Source organism: Zootoca vivipara, chromosome 12, assembly GCF_963506605.1.
Source record: "Zootoca vivipara chromosome 12, rZooViv1.1, whole genome shotgun sequence".
Classification (NCBI taxonomy): Eukaryota; Metazoa; Chordata; class Lepidosauria; order Squamata; family Lacertidae; genus Zootoca; species Zootoca vivipara.
Window position 1 is genome coordinate 12,637,943 of NC_083287.1, and position 17,197 is coordinate 12,655,139.

General features: G+C 43.3%; 3 protein-coding genes across 5 annotated transcripts in view; 2 read left to right on the forward strand and 1 right to left on the reverse strand.

Moving 5' to 3' along the window:
- NPHP3 (nephrocystin 3) overlaps positions 1 to 5,820 on the forward strand; it is a 39,481-nt gene extending 33,661 nt beyond the window's left edge. The window contains exons 24-27 of one of the 2 annotated variants that reach the window (XM_060280638.1): positions 1,568 to 1,808; positions 2,092 to 2,217; positions 3,743 to 3,858; positions 4,441 to 5,820. In XM_060280638.1, the coding sequence (XP_060136621.1) occupies positions 1,568 to 1,808; positions 2,092 to 2,217; positions 3,743 to 3,858; positions 4,441 to 4,621 (664 nt within the window). In that variant the 3' untranslated portion in view covers positions 4,622 to 5,820. The remainder of the gene's footprint in view (positions 1 to 1,567; positions 1,809 to 2,091; positions 2,218 to 3,742; positions 3,859 to 4,440) is intronic. The other variant, XM_060280639.1, reaches the window with a different exon arrangement.
- Positions 5,821 to 6,858: 1,038 nt separating this feature from the next.
- UBA5 (ubiquitin like modifier activating enzyme 5) lies at positions 6,859 to 16,572 on the reverse strand. Of its 2 annotated transcripts, none has more exons than XM_060280640.1 (12): positions 16,186 to 16,572; positions 14,608 to 14,653; positions 14,430 to 14,519; positions 13,572 to 13,681; positions 13,208 to 13,294; positions 12,606 to 12,690; positions 11,722 to 11,826; positions 11,358 to 11,485; positions 10,236 to 10,371; positions 9,881 to 9,956; positions 9,072 to 9,178; positions 6,859 to 8,324 (listed from the first exon to the last, which is right to left on the reverse strand). In XM_060280640.1, the coding sequence occupies exons 1-12, from the start codon at positions 16,332 to 16,334 to the stop codon at positions 8,241 to 8,243; spliced, it is 1,203 nt and encodes a 400-aa protein (XP_060136623.1). In that variant the 5' UTR covers positions 16,335 to 16,572; the 3' UTR covers positions 6,859 to 8,240. The 2 variants fall into 2 exon arrangements, with proteins under 2 accessions (XP_060136623.1, XP_034985224.2); XM_035129333.2 differs by having other exon boundaries at positions 9,069 to 9,178; positions 16,186 to 16,568.
- Positions 16,573 to 16,623: 51 nt separating this feature from the next.
- Positions 16,624 to 17,197, forward strand: part of ACAD11 (acyl-CoA dehydrogenase family member 11) — a 46,986-nt gene continuing 46,412 nt past the window's right edge. The window contains exon 1 of the mRNA XM_035129331.2: positions 16,624 to 16,911. The gene's annotated coding sequence lies outside the window, so the exon portion shown is untranslated. The remainder of the gene's footprint in view (positions 16,912 to 17,197) is intronic.

The window sequence follows — 17,197 nt, forward strand, 5'->3', positions numbered from 1 at the left end:
AGCGATTCTGTAACAACCTACATGGCTTCCTTTCTCTTAGAACTGGCTGGGAGGGTACCATTATTCCTGACAGGAGCAATGCCATACAAGTTTTGTAGCCTGTGTTCCATGTGGAAGAAGGAACATCAAATATCCAAACTCGGGTTGTAGGTATATGTCACTGCTGCATTTCCTGCCATTTTTTTTGAAGGAAATGGCCAAAAAAGAATTTGCAATTCCAATGTGCAAGAATCTTCCTACATGGATTTTGAAACTGGTGTAGATAGGTGTGAAGTGGCCCAAAGTTACAAGGCAGCTTGGTTTTTTATCAGCTTGAACCGAAGCATAATTTTGCATCCAGCATTATCCTTATGCAGGTGACGCGTGGTAGCGGACCAGAATCTGCTGGACAATCCTAACCCCTCTCTACTTAATTTTCCAGATGTGTTAGGCCAGGCTTCCTCAAACTCAGCCCTCCAGATGTTTTCAGACTCCAATTCCTATCATCACTGACCACTAGTCCTGCTAGCTAGGGATCATGCGAGTTGTAGGCCAAAAACATCTGGAGGGCCAAGTTTGAGGAAGCCTGTGTTAGGCGCTGTGTTCTAAATGTGTGTGCTTAATTTCAACCCTACTCCTAACTTTTATGGTGTCCGTTATGTAGAGAAGGCCTACATTATGCACATAGTGATATCAGATGGCTTCAGGACCATCAGGGGAAAGACCTAAATGCAGGGTCTATTATCTTATTGGGGTTTTGAGATTTCTGCTTTGATTTTTGATAAAATTAGCAGGTGTGTATCAGGGCAGGTCCAACAAACATTAAGCAATCACATGTCCTGGGGTAAGTGGTGGTGCAATTATGGGAATTGCTATGTCCCTGGCTACCGACCGAGATCATCTATTTCATTTGCATATGCAAGTACGTTTTAAGGACAGTGGGTATTGCTCATGCGTGGAGCAAACTGTCTTGCATGAACCAGCACTTGCAAGCATGGTTAGGCAGAAACATTTTTCCTTCTTGGAAGGAAAAGTCAAGGGTTGACAAAGCAAGCCAAATTCCTACTAGTGTACAATATACTGAAGGGTCACGATTCTTCAGCAGCAGCGGAACATACAGTGGTGCCTCGCTAGATGAATTTAATTTGTTCCACGGGTCTTTTCTTATAACGAAAAATTCGTCTAGCGAATCCCATAGGAATGCATTGAAATTTTTTTTGAAATTTTTTTTGCCCATAGGAACGCATTAATTGAATTTCAATGCATTCCTATGGGAAACCGCGATTCGCTAGACGAATTTTTCATAAAACGAATTCGTCTAGCGAGGCAACCTCCGCTCGAAAAATCCTTTCGTTAAGCGGAAATTTCGTTAAGCAAGGCATTCGTTAAGCGAGGCACCACTGTACTGGCTTTGGAGTAGAATTATACCATCCTGCACCACTGGTAAAACAAACTGTTCTGCAAGTTCTGGTTGAGCTAACCATTCCCTGTCTATTGATGGATGCATTGACTAAATCACTTACAGTTCTGCGTTTTTAGTCTTGCTGCAGCAGATTAATGGTTTCCCTTAAAACGGAAATGCTTCTAGGACAGCAGAGCTTTTCCTCAAACGCTCCCTGGAAATGAGAGAGCGGGTTCTCGGCTCTGACCACCCAGACTGTGCCCAGTCTTTGAATAATCTAGCAGCCCTCAGCAACGAGAAGAAGAACTACGACAAGGCAGAGGAGCTGTACGAAAGGGCCCTGAACATCAGGAAGCGAGCGCTGGCCCCAGATCACCCGTCTCTGGCTTACACAGTGAAACACCTTGCTGTGCTCTACAAGAAGATGGTAAGTGTGAATGCTGTGTTCATTTTAAGTGTCAGAAGCTCTCACCTAGCTTGGGGTTTTATGAAGTAGCTTGCAGTGACAGTGCGGTGGAAATAACAGAAGCAGAATAAATTAGGCCAAATAAATTAAGTCCAGAGTAATCGCACAGCCCTGCAAATAGTGACATTTTCATTTGACTTCAACCAATGGTTAATGATGGCATAGATTGAATGTGCTGCATTTCTAAAAGGAAAGAAGACTATAGAGATCTGCCTCTCAAGCTCACGCTTGCTTTGTTTCCTAGGGAAAGCTTGACAAAGCTGTTCCTCTGTATGAGTTGGCTGTTGAAATCAGGCAGAAATCTTTTGGTCCACAGCACCCGAGTGTGGCCACCGCTTTAGTGAACTTAGCAGTTCTTTACTGTCAGATGGTAAGTTTTCTCTGCCCTCTCCTTTTACACTTCTTAACACACAAAATGGTTAATGAATGATGTGCACAACACACGCCACAATTCAATGTAGCCAATAAGAAGGGGGGGGAACCAGATTAAAATCTCTATTGCAGCTTCCTCAAGTAAATATAAAATGCTGGTTTTCAATAAGGCTATAAATGAGTGTTTTAACATTACAGTGGTACCTCGACTTACGAAGGCGATCCGTTCTGTGGTGCTCTTTGTAAGTCGAATTCTTCGGTTGTCGAAGCGCCCGTTTTGCGCATGCGCGAAGTGCGATTTTGCGCTTCTGCGCAGGCACAGAACGCGCGCGGGGCGAAAAGACTTCCGGGTTTGCAGACTTCGGAAGTTGAAACCTTAGGACGTAGAGTCATTCGGATGTCGAGGTACCACTGTAATTGGAAGCAGAAACAGAGGCACAGCATAGTATGATCATAAGATCTCGGGGCGGTTCACATTTTTGTATAGCTGTATAGTACTTTTTGAGTACAGCTGCCAATGGCTTTCCCCATTTCACTAGCACGTCCTTGCTTGCTAGCAAACCCCGAGAGTATGATGGAAACTATTAAAAACCCATAAGCAGGAGCCCACAGGTGTTAGAATGGCTCACTTACCACTTATCCCGGCACTTGCCCAAATCCTCTGGCATGTGGCAAGATTTCTCTCTCACACACACAGCAGTTTGGATATGGAACAGCAGGGTTATTATTTTGTCAATGTTTTCCTTCATCCTCCTCCCCGACTGCCACACAAGTTAGTTCACAGGAAGGGATGTTTGTGTGCTACTTGACATAACTCGCATCAGGTGGAAGTGCCCCTGGCATGTGGCTTTGTGGGTGCTCCCTAGCAAAGCCCTTACTTACATGGTTCCTTTGGGAACTTCACAGAGCACCCTTATCTGTTTATAGTGCAGGACAGAATAGGCAGAAAATCCAAGGGACACTTTGCAAATACATTGGAAAATTCTCCTACACAAACCTCACCTACCATACTTTTTTGTTGTGGTTGGCTTGCAAATGAGGATATCCAAGTGTTCTATGAGTAATAGCTGGCGATCTACCACTCATGACTTCTTCAAAGGTTTTTCTTTTTTGGCAGGCAGGCAGGGAGATCAACAAACTCTGGCTGAAATATTTGGTGTTCATGGCTTACATTGTATTCATTCCTTTGGACTCAAGTCTGCATTCAGGCCAACTTATGAGCATAGCTTTTCTCTTCTTCAAAAGTTAAGCCTTGCACAGCCTGTTTTAATTCTTTGGCTTGGTGCCCTGGCTTAATTTATAAAAGTTACAGCACCCGTTCCTGCCTTCCAGCTCTCAGATTTTTATCGTACCTCAGCCAGAATGTGAGAGTAGTTGCAAGCTATTCTCCTAGTCTCAGACATCTTATGATTTCCAATAGTTGGAATGTAAAATTTCAATGAAACTTAAGTGTTCAGCTCAGGACAGATGTGAACAAACACTTTTGGCAATACCTGTTATCTTTTGTGCCCTAATACTTCTAGAAAAAACACTCTGAAGCCTTGCCTCTTTACGAACGCGCGCTGAAAATTTATGAAGACAGCTTTGGGCGGATGCATCCTCGTGTAGGAGAAACATTAAAGAATTTGGCTGTGCTTAGGTAACATTTAATCTAACCAACCTACCTTGTTATTTTTAAAAGGTGTATGTGTTCACTACTTGCTTAATTAATAATCCTAGGTTCCCATACCACATCTTAAGACCAGAGCAAAAGCTGCAGTGGGGTGTGTGTGTGTGTTTGTGTGTCAGAGGTACCTGGCAAAGTTTCTTTGAAGCTTTTTAATGTGATACAGAAGTAGTATATTTTGATTTGGGGGGACTTTAATCTCCAGAAAAGTGGGGAATATTCTATAACTTTTTTCAGTTCTACTACAGTGGTACCTCGGGTTACGAACACGATCCGTTCTGGGATGCAGTTTGTAACCTGAAATGGTTGTAACCCGAAGCGCCATTTTGGGCATGCACAAAGTGCAAAATCCACGATTTTCGCGCTTTGCGCATGCGCAAACCCTGTGCGCCGCTTCTGCGCATGCGCAGAATGTGCGCGTGGCGAAAATACTTCCGGGTTTGTGGAGTTTGTAACCCGAGTTATGACTGTACTATTCTGCAAATGTTCTGGAATAGCAATATGGAATGTTTTTTGTTCCTTTGTTTCCTCTCATTCCCACCCCCACCCCCAAAGCTATGAAGGAGGAGATTTTGAGAAGGCTGCCGAGCTCTATAAGAGAGCCATGGAAATCAAAGAAGCAGAGACTTTGTTGATGGGTGGCAAGGCAGCGTCCCGTCATTCATCCAGTGGAGACACCCTCAGTTTGAAGAGTGCTTTCTCTCCCAATGTTTTTTTGCAACATGGACAAAGGTGATGACTAGGTAAAAAGGTAAAGGACCCCTGGACGGTGAAGCCCAGTCAAAGGCAACTATGGGGTGCAGTGCTCATCTCGCTTTCAGGCCGAGGGAGCCGGCGTTCGTCCAGACAGCTTTCCAGGTCATGTGGCCAGCATGACTAAACAGCTTCTGGCGCAATGGGACACCACAACAGAAACCAGAGCGCATGGAAATGCCTTTTACATTCTCGCCACACCTATTTATCTACTTGCACTGGTATGCTTTTGAACTGCTAGGTTGGCAGGAGCTGGGACAGAACAATGTGAGCTCACCCCGCCGTGGGGATTCGAACCGCTTACCTTCCGATCGGCAAGCCCAGGAGGCTGTGGTTTAGACCACAGCACCACCCGCGTCAAATGGGTATGTTTGAATAAGAGGATGGCAGTGCCCTGAACACTTTTTTTTCAGTATTGCTGAATGTTTTGCAGACTGTTCCACACAGTTAAAAAGTAGTTTTAGTTATATTGACACTCCTGTCCTGCATACATTACATGGATTTAAGTCCCACTGATTATAGGGACAGGTACATATATAATCTATAATGCCTTTCTTAGGTGCAGAGTCTTTCCAGCAAGAGAAAGGAGGCCAAGGTGAAACAGTAAAGATAGAGGTGCAGAAAGATGGAGGTTCTTGATTTTAGCAAAAAGCAGGGAGATGCTTCCTGATTGGGGCAAAAAGCTAAGTTGCATGTCTCCCTTATTTCCAGCCAAGGTGAGTTATCTTCCACAAAAGGAACAGAAGCTTCCCCTTGTTTTAAACTCACTGAACTCAAACTGTCTTTTGTCCTGCTGTTTACAGAGGAAAGCCAACTTCAAACTGGGTTTTATGATGTTCATTTGTTTCAATAGACCATAGTTAAGCTTAACCCAAAATTTTGATTTGGACACAACACAATTGAAAGCGATTGGCTGCACTAGAGAAGATAGAGAGTACACAGCCCCAAGGCTTATTCGTGTTACATATTAATCCTTGACCAGGTATAAATGATTTGTTGGAACTGAGCTGCCAGTCTGTAATGTGTTTTCCTACCTCTGTTGGATTTAATGCGACTCTACAGTCAGAGCTTTTGATACCAGGCAGAGGGCCTTCTCGGTAGTGGCGCCCACCATGTGGAAGGCCCTCCCAACACATGTCAAAGGAAATAAACAACTATCTGACTTTTAGGAGACATCTGAAAGCAACCTTGTTTAGGGAAGTTTTTAATGTTTGATGTTTTATTGTTTTTAATATTATGTTGAGAGCCACCCAGAGTGGCTGGGGAAACACAGCCAGATGGGTGGTGTATAAATAAATAAATAAATAAATATTATTCCTCAAAAGTGGAGAGGAAAAAAAATTGACTATCAATCTTTCTGTAAATCATGAAATTTAAAAGCAGTATTTGCAGCTGTCCAGTTATACTTCCTTTGGGATATACATTAAATTGTGAGGAAGTTACACTCTTAACTGAATAACCTGCTTTATGTTTGCCACATACACAAAATCTAGAGTCGGGACTCAAAGACCATGTACCATGTACCCTTGAGCTGTGTGGGATGCTTTTATTTTGACCTTCAGGAATGGCTTATGTGTGGGACAGATACACAGCTATAGTTGGCAGTTGGGCACGAAGAAATATACCATTCATCAAAACATTTATACACATTTGGAGGCTTCCTAATTTCCCTTATCATTTTTTGTTCCATCTTACCTGGTTCTATACAGCTTTGCTTTCTCACAGTTAATATATTCCCCTTGATAAGTGGCACTCCGCACAGGCCCTTTTAAGTGTTTACCCTAGCACAGCAACCATATTCATGCAAGCGTATTAGTAACCGCCACTAAAAACAAATCATACTTATGGGTGAATATTGAACAGGGCTGCGATAAAATATTAAATATTCCTTTCTTTGTATTAGGCATCAGGCTGAAGCAATGTTAGCTTAGAAACAAATGGTTCAATTAGTCTTAACCCTATTTGTTTGCACTCCAATAATAATTTAATTTGAAATGTTTATAAGCAAGTAGCAGGCCTTTGGCAACAAAACTTGTATATGGCATAAACTGCACCAATATAAGTTCTGTTAAAGCTGAATTCTAGACATGCCGGTAGCCTACATTTCAAAACTCTTGTAACAAATTTAATAGTTGTGAGTTGAGCACTAAGTCCTGAGGTAGAAAGCAATCTATAAAAGCACACAAGTAGATAACGAATTGGTTGGTTGATGCTGAGCTTATTTTAGTAATAAAGTTTATTTCCAAGAAAGTAACTCACAGGAAGGAAACACAAAAATGCTGTTGTAAAAATGCAAAATGGAAACGGAATGGAGTGTGGTTGAACAAGTAGTTGAAGCAATTAATTGTGGGATTGCCCAGAACCATCAAACTTCCAAACCACTTTTTTGCAAATCTGTCTGAATTAATTATGTTAATCACTAGCTAATGACAAAAGCATTTCTTGAGCAGGCTTTTATCCAACTGACTGTACAACATTCAGACCAGCAAGCATAAACTGTAGTTTATTGCAGGTGGTTTAAAAATAGTTAAAATACCCTTAGGGCCATTGATTCTAGATAGGCTTCTCTTGGATTGCAGCCTCTTTGTTTACTAAATATATTCCTGAAATATTACTTAAATAAATACTACTAAGGTGAAATTATTATAAAGCAACTGGCAAGAGGAGGCCTTGTAAGTGCTGAGCGACTGCAAGTGTCATTAACCCTGCCCAACTTTTAATTTTTGGTTGACCTGCTGATTAGAAAGGGAATTAAATGCTTTCGTGGAGGAAGCCCTGGCAACTTTTGCTTCCCAGAGCCTTTTATCCTACACCACTTGAGTGATAATCTACAATTGAACGTAATAGACTAGATCATTTGCCAAACACCATGGGGGCTGCAATCAACTTATTGTGCAGTATTGGCGTTTTCTCTTATCAATTCAAAGCAGCTTTCACCTCATTGCTTTATTTTCTTCTTATTTGGAAACTTGAGGATTTTAGGCATGATGGCTCAACAGCATTTCCGAATTCAGTATTCTCCCATAATGCAAGATTGGTGATAGCAAATTTTAGCATTCAATGCTTTTTCTTCCTATTACACACTGCATGGCCAGAGGACCCAGATATTGGCTCAAGTCCCACATTTTCAGTCCACTAAGTCTTCCAAAAGACTTCTCTCGCAGCTAACAAAATTATACCAAACAGTTACTTTTCCATGTAACAGTCAGACATAATTGGATAAGGTGTATGACAATGATAATCATTTTTTAAACAAGGCTCTCTCTATATATCATATAGCTTTTCATTCTTCTAACTATAAGCTTAAGCAGATCAAGTGTTACTATTTTAGATACTTTTCCAATCCAGGCATTCTAAGGAGGAACTGATTATGCTCAACAAATTTACTCTCACCTGAACTGGGGTTAAAACGCAGCTTGGCATTGTGTTATATATTAAACCTGTCAGCTTGCCTTGGTTTTCACTGGACCCTCATACCTTCTGTAAAGTCTTCACATAATTAACAAAAAGACAACATGACGACACACTATTCATGAAAGACAAAATCTGTTAAAAAACACATCACTGGGCTGCTGAAATTACAGTAATCTCGAAGTGTTGCGCTAGATGCTCTTCATCTTAGCCATAAGTTCTTCTAGACTTTCTTCAGATTCCGGAACAGTTTCCCCAGTAACAGCATTCTCTTCCTGGTGAGGGGAGAAGAGTAGTTAATGCCTTGTATCTATAGCCCCAACAAGCTTGGCGTACTCAACACCACACACATTATAGTAAAATAGGCCAGATATAAACATAATTAAATACAAGCACCTGTCAGTCATCCAACATCACCATCATGTCAGGAGACCCATTCTTCCTTCCTCGCATGGCAAGTACCAAAAAATCCAAATTTAGTCACACAAGGCTGAAAGTTACCAAGGATCAATGCTGACTTCAAACTCCACTTTCTGCAGCAGTTGGCTACACTACTGAATCCCTATGGGGCAAACTCAGAAGCACCGTTCATCGCAATGAGCTTTAGTTAAGGCCTATCAGGTGAATGGCAGTGATAGCATCCTTCCACAAGCAGGAACACACTTCAAGGCTGCAAACTCTGCATTGCTGCATGCCTTTTGCCTGATACCTGGAGGCCTCCTCACAAGCCAGAGGTTCCCACCCCGTTGTAAAGCAAAGGTTAGCAAAGCACGTATGTGCCAAGTGAGCAGAGGCTCTCCCCGCCAGGGAAGCTACGACAGCCAAGTTTGGAAGCTGCACACATCAAAGCTTGCAGTGCTGCTGTGGCTATGACAGCAGTTGTGGGCAACTTCACTGACCCACATGCTGGAAGCGAAGACTGCAGAACAGTGGCACCAACTGCTCATTCCCACATGCAACTTGGTGAGTTAAAGCCAAACCAAATAAAATGTTGTTGATGTTAGCTAAAAACAACTTACCACCTTGTTTGGTATTGTGTATGCCATTGTGATCCCTTCTGGAAGATCGAGAACTGGACCTGAAGCAGCTTTTAATTCTTCCTCTGAAACTTCCGATACCAACTCTATCCCTGAATAGCCCCAAACACATCAATGCAAGGGAAAGCGTTAGTGTAGATTAATGGTATACCCAGTAATCGTCTACAAATATAAAGAAGTTACAGGCTGAAATTATGTTTCAGGGCAAATAAAGACATTACAGTGGTACCTCCGGTTACGAACGGGATCCGTTCCGGAGGCCCGGACGTATCCTGAAAACTTCGTAACCAGAGCCACCCTTATGCGCGGCGAAACCCGGAAGTATACACTTCTGGGTTTGCCACGGCCATAACCCGAAGATTCCGTAACCTGGAGGTTATGCAACACGAGGTACCACTGTATTTCTTACAGTCAAAAACCTCTTCAGGCAATTGAAAGGGCAAGGAATAGGGCTGTTACCCTCCCCTATGTTGGACTGACCCCAAAATGATTTGGGGGCAGTGCTATTGTTTAGGGGTTTTTAAACCCTAATTAAGCATAATCTCCCAAAGTGGGTTCATAATGTGGGATACCCTTCCATGACAATAATAGATCACCATAGTGAGACGACCATAGCTTGTGCTGCTATCACAACTATGTCCTCACTTAAAGCCACCTGCTTTTTGGGGTGGGGGCTCAACTGAAATCATTCACAAGAGATAAAGTAAACAACAGCTCCTTAGGATGAGGGGCATTTTACTAGTTCCAAGAATTGTAAAGCCGGCAATTTGTGTTGTCTTAGTAACTGAACTCACCCCAATCATTCTCTTCATGAACAATTTCTTCTTCCTGTTCAATTACTTCTACTTTAGGATTTTCTGCTGCTTTTTTCTGGAAATACAAACACAGCCACAAGTGGGGTTTTTTTGTTGTTGCCACTCTAAATAAATAATGAGGAAAGTTAAATAATTATATTCTAGAGGCCCATAGTAGGGCAAATAACCCCAAAGAGTTCATGCTACATTTGCAAACTTCTGTTGAACAAGTTACTCAGCTTGTACCCGGATGAGCGGGGTACAAATAAATTATTATTATTATCATCATCATCATCATCCACCCCATTCAAGGAATCGGAAAAGGAGCCTGAGCTCATTTAGTTATTTATTTTACCTTGTACTTTTCCTGCTGCTGTCTACAGTTTCTGTCATCGCACTGTGGATTTGGCTTCATCGTCATGGAGGGGAAAAAATCCTGCATTGCATTATAGCCAAGGTAAAAGCTCACCGTGCCAAAATTTAGTAAATATCTGGGGGGGGGGGAAATGCAGGAAGGATAAAAGAAGAGTTTATTGTTTGCATGTGTCAGACAGAAGACACAGCACTTTGGTTCATCATGGGTGACATCCAATCAGGGTGAATTTGATTTAAATCAAATCAATTTAAATCACCAGTCAGTAAGACTTGATTTAAATCACTTTTTTTACAGAAAGTCTGTAGAATCTTGCTGGTAGAATCTTAATATTTACAACCAGGTGAAGGTTTCGTTTTTGAAATAAAAAAAATTCAGACTGGTTTTTACAGTTATATCAAAAATGACTGATTTGGTTATACTCTTAGAAATACATAGACAGATAATTATGCAATTATTGTGAGGTTTAATAAGTTAACTGTTTATATTTGGACAACTTTTCGGCTGTACTTTATTAGAAGGTGAAAAATAATCATTTCCTTAATAACAATTTAAACAATTTATTTAACTAAAACAGTAAGATCATAGCACATGTATCCATGTTTGTTAACAATTCTTTAAAAAACAAACAAAAACTTTTGAGTTTTAGCACACACAAGTTTTAAGAAAAACTTAAAACAAATCCCTATTTCCTGATGAATAGCCTTTGGACTATAATATAACTTAAATAGAAAAGTATCTTTAGAAAGATTTTTCCTCCAAAAGCATTTTATTTTTTAAAATCTGATTTAAATCAAAAATATGTTTTGATTTTTTTAAAAAAAATCATTGATTTTTATCTACCCTGCATCCAATGATACCTAGCTACTTGTGCAACATAAAACTTGCAAAACTGCGTTCTCCTTCAGCACCTGTGCACCCCCAAAATCTGCTCTGGAGGGTCCCTAACTACCTGCAGCAAATGTCGGGGCGTGTGGAGGGAACAGATGGACAATGTGCAAAGACACACTGGATCTCACCCAATACGCTTGATGTAATCCTTGTCACGAACCAATTTCCACTTAAACTTTTTTTTTTTTAAATCGAGGCATCTCAGTCACTTACTTCAGGACGTTTTGAACAAGAAGACCGGCGACCACTCCCATAGTGGTAGGAAGGCTGGCGGCACAAACTCCCTCCCGTTTGAGCGTTTTCTCATCTATATTTGCTGCTACGACAAGTGGAGGTGCACACTAGCCAAAAAGGGGAGAGGAGTTTGAGAATCATAAAAGGGATATGAGATGTATGTAATGATAGAAAAAGAAAAGTGAATAAAAATTTAATAATAATAATAGAATCATAAAAGGGGCATTTGAAAAACCCAGAAACAAGAGAAGGATCCATCAAAAATGACTTTAGATTGCAACAACTTTCACTTCACCCTAGCAAGACAGCACAATGGAACATGGAAAGCGTTAAGATCACATACCGCAAAACAAGCCGATTCACCAGGGATGATGAGTTGGATATGGCCCGAGACAGCATTTTCGCTCACTCCAGATTCCATCCATATTTGTCCAAGCTCATTACAAGCCTTAAAAACAACAACAATGCCCTATTTATACATGCGTAAGTTGCATTTGCTGCAAAAATCTAAACTGCTTGTGGATATAAGAAGCGTCCTGATGAATCAAGCTAAAGGCTTATCTCAGGAGTGGAGAATTGCCTGGATCTTGAGCTCCCCGCAACCACCCGGTGGCTATTTTGAAAGATGGGCCAGGACACCTGTGTTGTAAAATCACCTGACCATCACCATGACATCAGGTGACCCAACTTCAAAGGCAAGAATCGGTAGCACACTCCTGGTATGCAGGCCTGAAAATGAACTCATTGTAGGGGAGTTGGTCCGGCCCCCAGATCATCTAAATAATTTCAATGGAAAATAAGTTCTTAGGAAAGCAAAAGTTCCTAAGTTTTTGGGTTTCGTGACAGACTTCAGTAACCCCTCAAACTTCTCAAGCCAGACCTGGAAAAAGGATCCCGTTCATGTCACAGAAGTCTCTTTTCATTCACCCAAGGATGAAACTGAAGTTGCCAACAAAATGCAGTTTAATCTCCAATATTTTTATCTTTGTATATTCTGCTTTCATATAACATACACAAGCTCAAGGCACGACGATACTGCAAATGCACCAAGCACAGCTACTCTGGAATACCCACATCTTTTCAGAAGCGGCTCACTTGGGAGATGGCACAGCAGCCACACCTGCTACAATGTACTGGGTGTGAGATCCACAGCTTCTAGCAGTAGGTGTGCAGTGTGTACTTGAATGAGAACAGGAGGCATGTGTGCATTGCTGTTGCTGCACTTACTGTGTTAATTGCCATGCGTGCTTCAAAATTATCCACGCAGCTCAATACAAGATCAACTGGTTTCCCTTCTTCTAAACCTCCGTTACTATAAATAAAAAGGGGATAAAATGGAAATATTACCGGTAAGGGAGCCTTGCAAGAAGAACAAGGAAGCTGTTTTACTATGAACTCTCCATTCTTTATCAACATGGAATCCTTCTCGGCTTAAGGGTTGTATCCCCTTCTGCGAAATCTTACCGCAATGGGCAGGGCCAGAACGACAAATGCAAATTTTACCTTTGTACAATAGGCTAGTTGCTTACACACAGACCCCTCTATCCTCCATCCAAGCTAGGGAGAATCATTATAAGAGTTAAAGGATTATTTCCAGCCAGCTAAAAGCCCTCAAGGAGAGGGTAAGGTTAGGCCAGACAGCAGTGTGCCCTGGGAGAAAGGGTGTGGCTGGGGAGGGGTGTGTGGCCTAGAGAGTACCAAGGCCAAACAGAGAAGCCTGGAGAGCTGCATTTGACCCCCTAGGCCTGAGGTTATCTCAGATTTAGAGAAATGTAAACCAGTGGTGTTTTGTTACGGCCACCACCACCAGCCCCCGAAAGATATGTTACCTGATCCTGTCCATAAAATGCTGAAAGTTGTCCACAGTTGTGATGTTGTAGTTATGTACTTCGAACTGCACATCGGGGTTGATGTTCCTTAGGGATAAAACAAACACTGCAGCTTTAACATGAACATCTCTAAAAGGAGCCCCACACGCTTGTTTTGCAAATCCTAACATACTATGGTTGCAACCTCATGCTCTTCCTTGGGAATAAATCCTACTGGAATCAGAAGAACTTCCTTCTGCATAAACGTATGCAGCATGATTTCTGTAAGATTAGTTTCTCATGAAACTCTATTTTGAAAAGTTGGAAGCTCCGCATGTCTGAAGATGCATTCCATAACTGGATGCCACCTCCCACTTTCACATACCTCAAAGTGTGCTCTGCCGCTTGCACTTTACTCAGTCCAGCTTGGTGGGGTTGGAAAAAGAGCCTGTTCATATTGGCCAGCTCCACCTTATCGTAATCAAACAGGAGCAGCTAAAAGAAAGGTTACAGTGACACATGAATGGCCTTTGTTCAGGTTCATGTTTGAAACAGAAAGGGCCACAGCCCTTGGGCTAGCAAATATTTATTCCCACTGATTCTAAAACGACAAACATATTTATTTCTAAAACACCTGAAATTCTGTTTTAAAAGATTGTGACAGTTTAAGTAAAATCAGATTCAAAATTCAAAATTAATCACAGACGCCCTTTAACTTTAAATAATAACTTTTTAAGGGTTACTCCCGCAAAATAAAACAAACCCCTCCCATTTGTCCCTTGTGTGCTTCTGTGGCAGAGATAAAAGAATTGGAGAACAGTAGTACTGGAGATCGGGGGGGTGGGGGTTGGATGTAGGAAATAAAGCTTGAACGCTGATGTTTGCTCTTTGGCCATGGGCAAGTCACTCCCTCTCTTCCTAACCTACCTTACAGGACTGTTGTCAGAATTAAATGAGGTAAAACCATGTATGTTGCCTCAACAATTTTAGAAAAATGAAGTGCCAGTATAAGAACCAAAAAGGACATGCAAGGAGAGCTGTGTGTCCTAAAATGTACTGTAAACATACATCCAGGAGTCTCAGCCAATTACAGCCTCCAAACCATCATTAATCATCATATATGTGACTACCCTTTACCCATTACAGAGGCCACTGTGAATACATTTAGGTTGACAAAGGGTCACCAAAGCACCACTGATTTTACTCAGCACAGTGTTGTTATAAGGAATAAACGTATTATTACCTTACCAATGCCACATCTTGTCAGCATCTCAGCAGTTACGCTGCCAACTCCACCCACACCCACCACCGCGACTGCAAAGGAGCGGATTTTCTGCAACAAGAAACCAACACTGGTAAGCATTTTGTGCCGCATGAGTTTACATCATTCATGCAAACTTCTGTAAGGAACATTATCCCACCTCATAGTCTTTCACAATTCCCATTCTTTTCAGCGCCATCAGGCGACTAGAGAGAAGGAAGAAACAAAAAAGCTTTTGTCAAGTGGGCTTCATTCACATGACACAACTATTTCAAGATCAAAAGGAGATTAGCAAATTCCATGGTGCAAGATTGAAGTGCATTGAAATCCCTGTTTGTTTTGGATGTTTCAGCAGCTGCAGATCTCCCACAGTGATTAAATTAAGTATGGATTCATGATATCCTGGAACATAAATCAACAGCCTCCAGATTGGTGAAAAGGGCTAAATGGAAACACTTTGAAGGTATGAATGCAGCCTGTTCATGCCACTAATTTCTGTGCTGCCACTAGGAATAGCCATTACTTGCCTCTTACTGTTTCATTACAATTGTTGAAAATGCCACACCACTTCATGACCAGCTGTTAAGGACTTCCCTCTATCCACTGCCACAGGGCTGCCATATTTCAAAAAGTTAAAAAAACCAGGACACCCCCCTAAAAGTTGAGCTTTTTTACTGCAATGCTTTATACGCAGGGCTGCCTCTGAAGAGTTCTGAAACTCCAGCTGGTGCAGAATTCAGCAAGCAGGTTGCTCCCTGGGGCAGGCTGGTTTGAGCACATAACACTAACCCTGTTAGCCCAACAGCACTGGCGGCCCATGAGCTTCTGGGGTCCAATTCAAAGCGCTGGCTTCAACCTATAAAGTCTTAAATAGCTCAGGCCCGCTGTACCGCAAGGACCACATCTCCCCATAGGAACCAATGCGGACCCCGCAATCTAGAGGCCCTTCTTTTGTGTGCCTCCAGAATAGCTGGTCCAGAGTGCCGAACTAGGATCTGGGAGCCCAGGGTCTGCAAATCTCAGCTCAGGCTTTGAAGCCGACTCAGAAACTACAACTAATCCAGAATGCAGCAGCTAGACTGGCGACTGGGAGTGGCCGCTGAGACCAGGGGTCAGCAACCTTTTTCAGCCACGGTCCACCATCCCCCAGACCGGACTATATTTTGAAAAAAAATATGAATGAATTCCTATGCACCACAAATAACCAAAGATGCATTTTAAATAAAAGCACACATTCTACTCACCAGAAAGGCCCCACAAAAAAACCGGAGATACATTTTAAATAAAAGGACACATTCTACTTATGTAAAAACACGCTGATTCTTGGACCGTCCGCGGGCCAGATTGAGAAGGCGATTGGGCTGCATCCGGCCCATGGGCCTTAGGTTACGCTGAGACCATGTAACACCCACCCTGAAAGACCTACATTGGCTCCCAGTATGTTTCTGAGCACAGTTCAAAGTGTTGGTGCTGATCTTTCAAGCCCTAAACGGCCTCAGCCAGGTATACCTGCAGCTCCACTGGATGACCCTGGGCCCAGGTAGCCTAACCTACCTCGCAGGGCTGTTGTGGAAAGGGTGTGTGTGGGAGAACCTTGAGCTCCTCCTTGGAGGGAAAGGGTGGGAATCACAGAACGGCAGAGCTGCGAGGGACCCCCGCACCACAATGGTCATCTAGCCCAACCCCCCACTGCAATGTAATTCACGACCCCCCTCCCCTGCCCCAAAGGCCCGCTCACCTGTACGGGTTGGAGTCGGTCACCTCCGGGCTCATCTGCTCGATCCTCGCCCGCCGGCCTGGCCCGCCTCCTTCCCCCCGGCCCAGCTCTTCCTCCAGCTCCCGGACGCGGCGCCGCAGCTGCTCCACCAGCTTCTCCGAGGCGGCCATGGCCGATCCCTAAGCGGAAAAGCCCGCACGACCGGCTGTTCAGCCCAACTCCGCGCCGCCGCTGCCAGAGACACGTCTCCCCAACCGGCGCTTCCGGGAGTCGCGGCAAAAGGCTTCCCCCTCCCCGCGCAACACAGCGCCGGCGACCACAGTTCCGGTTCTTCAGTGGTGTCTCTCCTTTCAGAAAGTCGCCCAGCTGCTGCGCGTTTCAGAGTCCGGGGGTGGCGGGCGGGCGAGCGGGTGGGGAGCCTAGTTGCCTCCCCTTGCAAGCAAAAGGGCGGCCAAGGAGGGGTGGGTGGGCAGGAAGGAGCAACTGCCCCCTCACAATAAATAATAAATAACTTAACTGAGGTTCTCTCCCCTCCCCAACATAAAGCCTGCCCCCCACCCAAACAAAAACCCTGGCTACGCCCATGAAAAGGGCACCATTTTGCTTTGCCTAAAAATGAGCCCCGCCCCCCTCGGGGTCTTGCAAGTGGGTTTAAGGGTTGCAAGTTGAGGAGCCCCGTCCACGCAAGACTTGGGAGTGAACCCATTGAAGTCAGTGAACCTGCTCTCTCTGTAAAGCAACGAGTAGGTAGGTGAGGTCTGGGCTACGACACCGCCACCCTTGGGGGATAAAAGCCAAACGCCTTGGGCAGACCCGTTGAAAGAATTTTTTCAGTCAGAGTTCAGCTCGGTCTCCAAAGCAGCTTTTTCTGCTCCTGGGTGAGGAGGAGGAGAGTCTTTGCAAACGCTTTGGAGTAACTTAAGAAGCAGCCCGATAGCATAGCTGTCAAGTTTTCCCTTTTCTCGCGAGGAATCCTATTCAGCATAAGGGAATTTCCCTTGAAAAAAAGGGAGAACTTGACAGCTATGCCCTA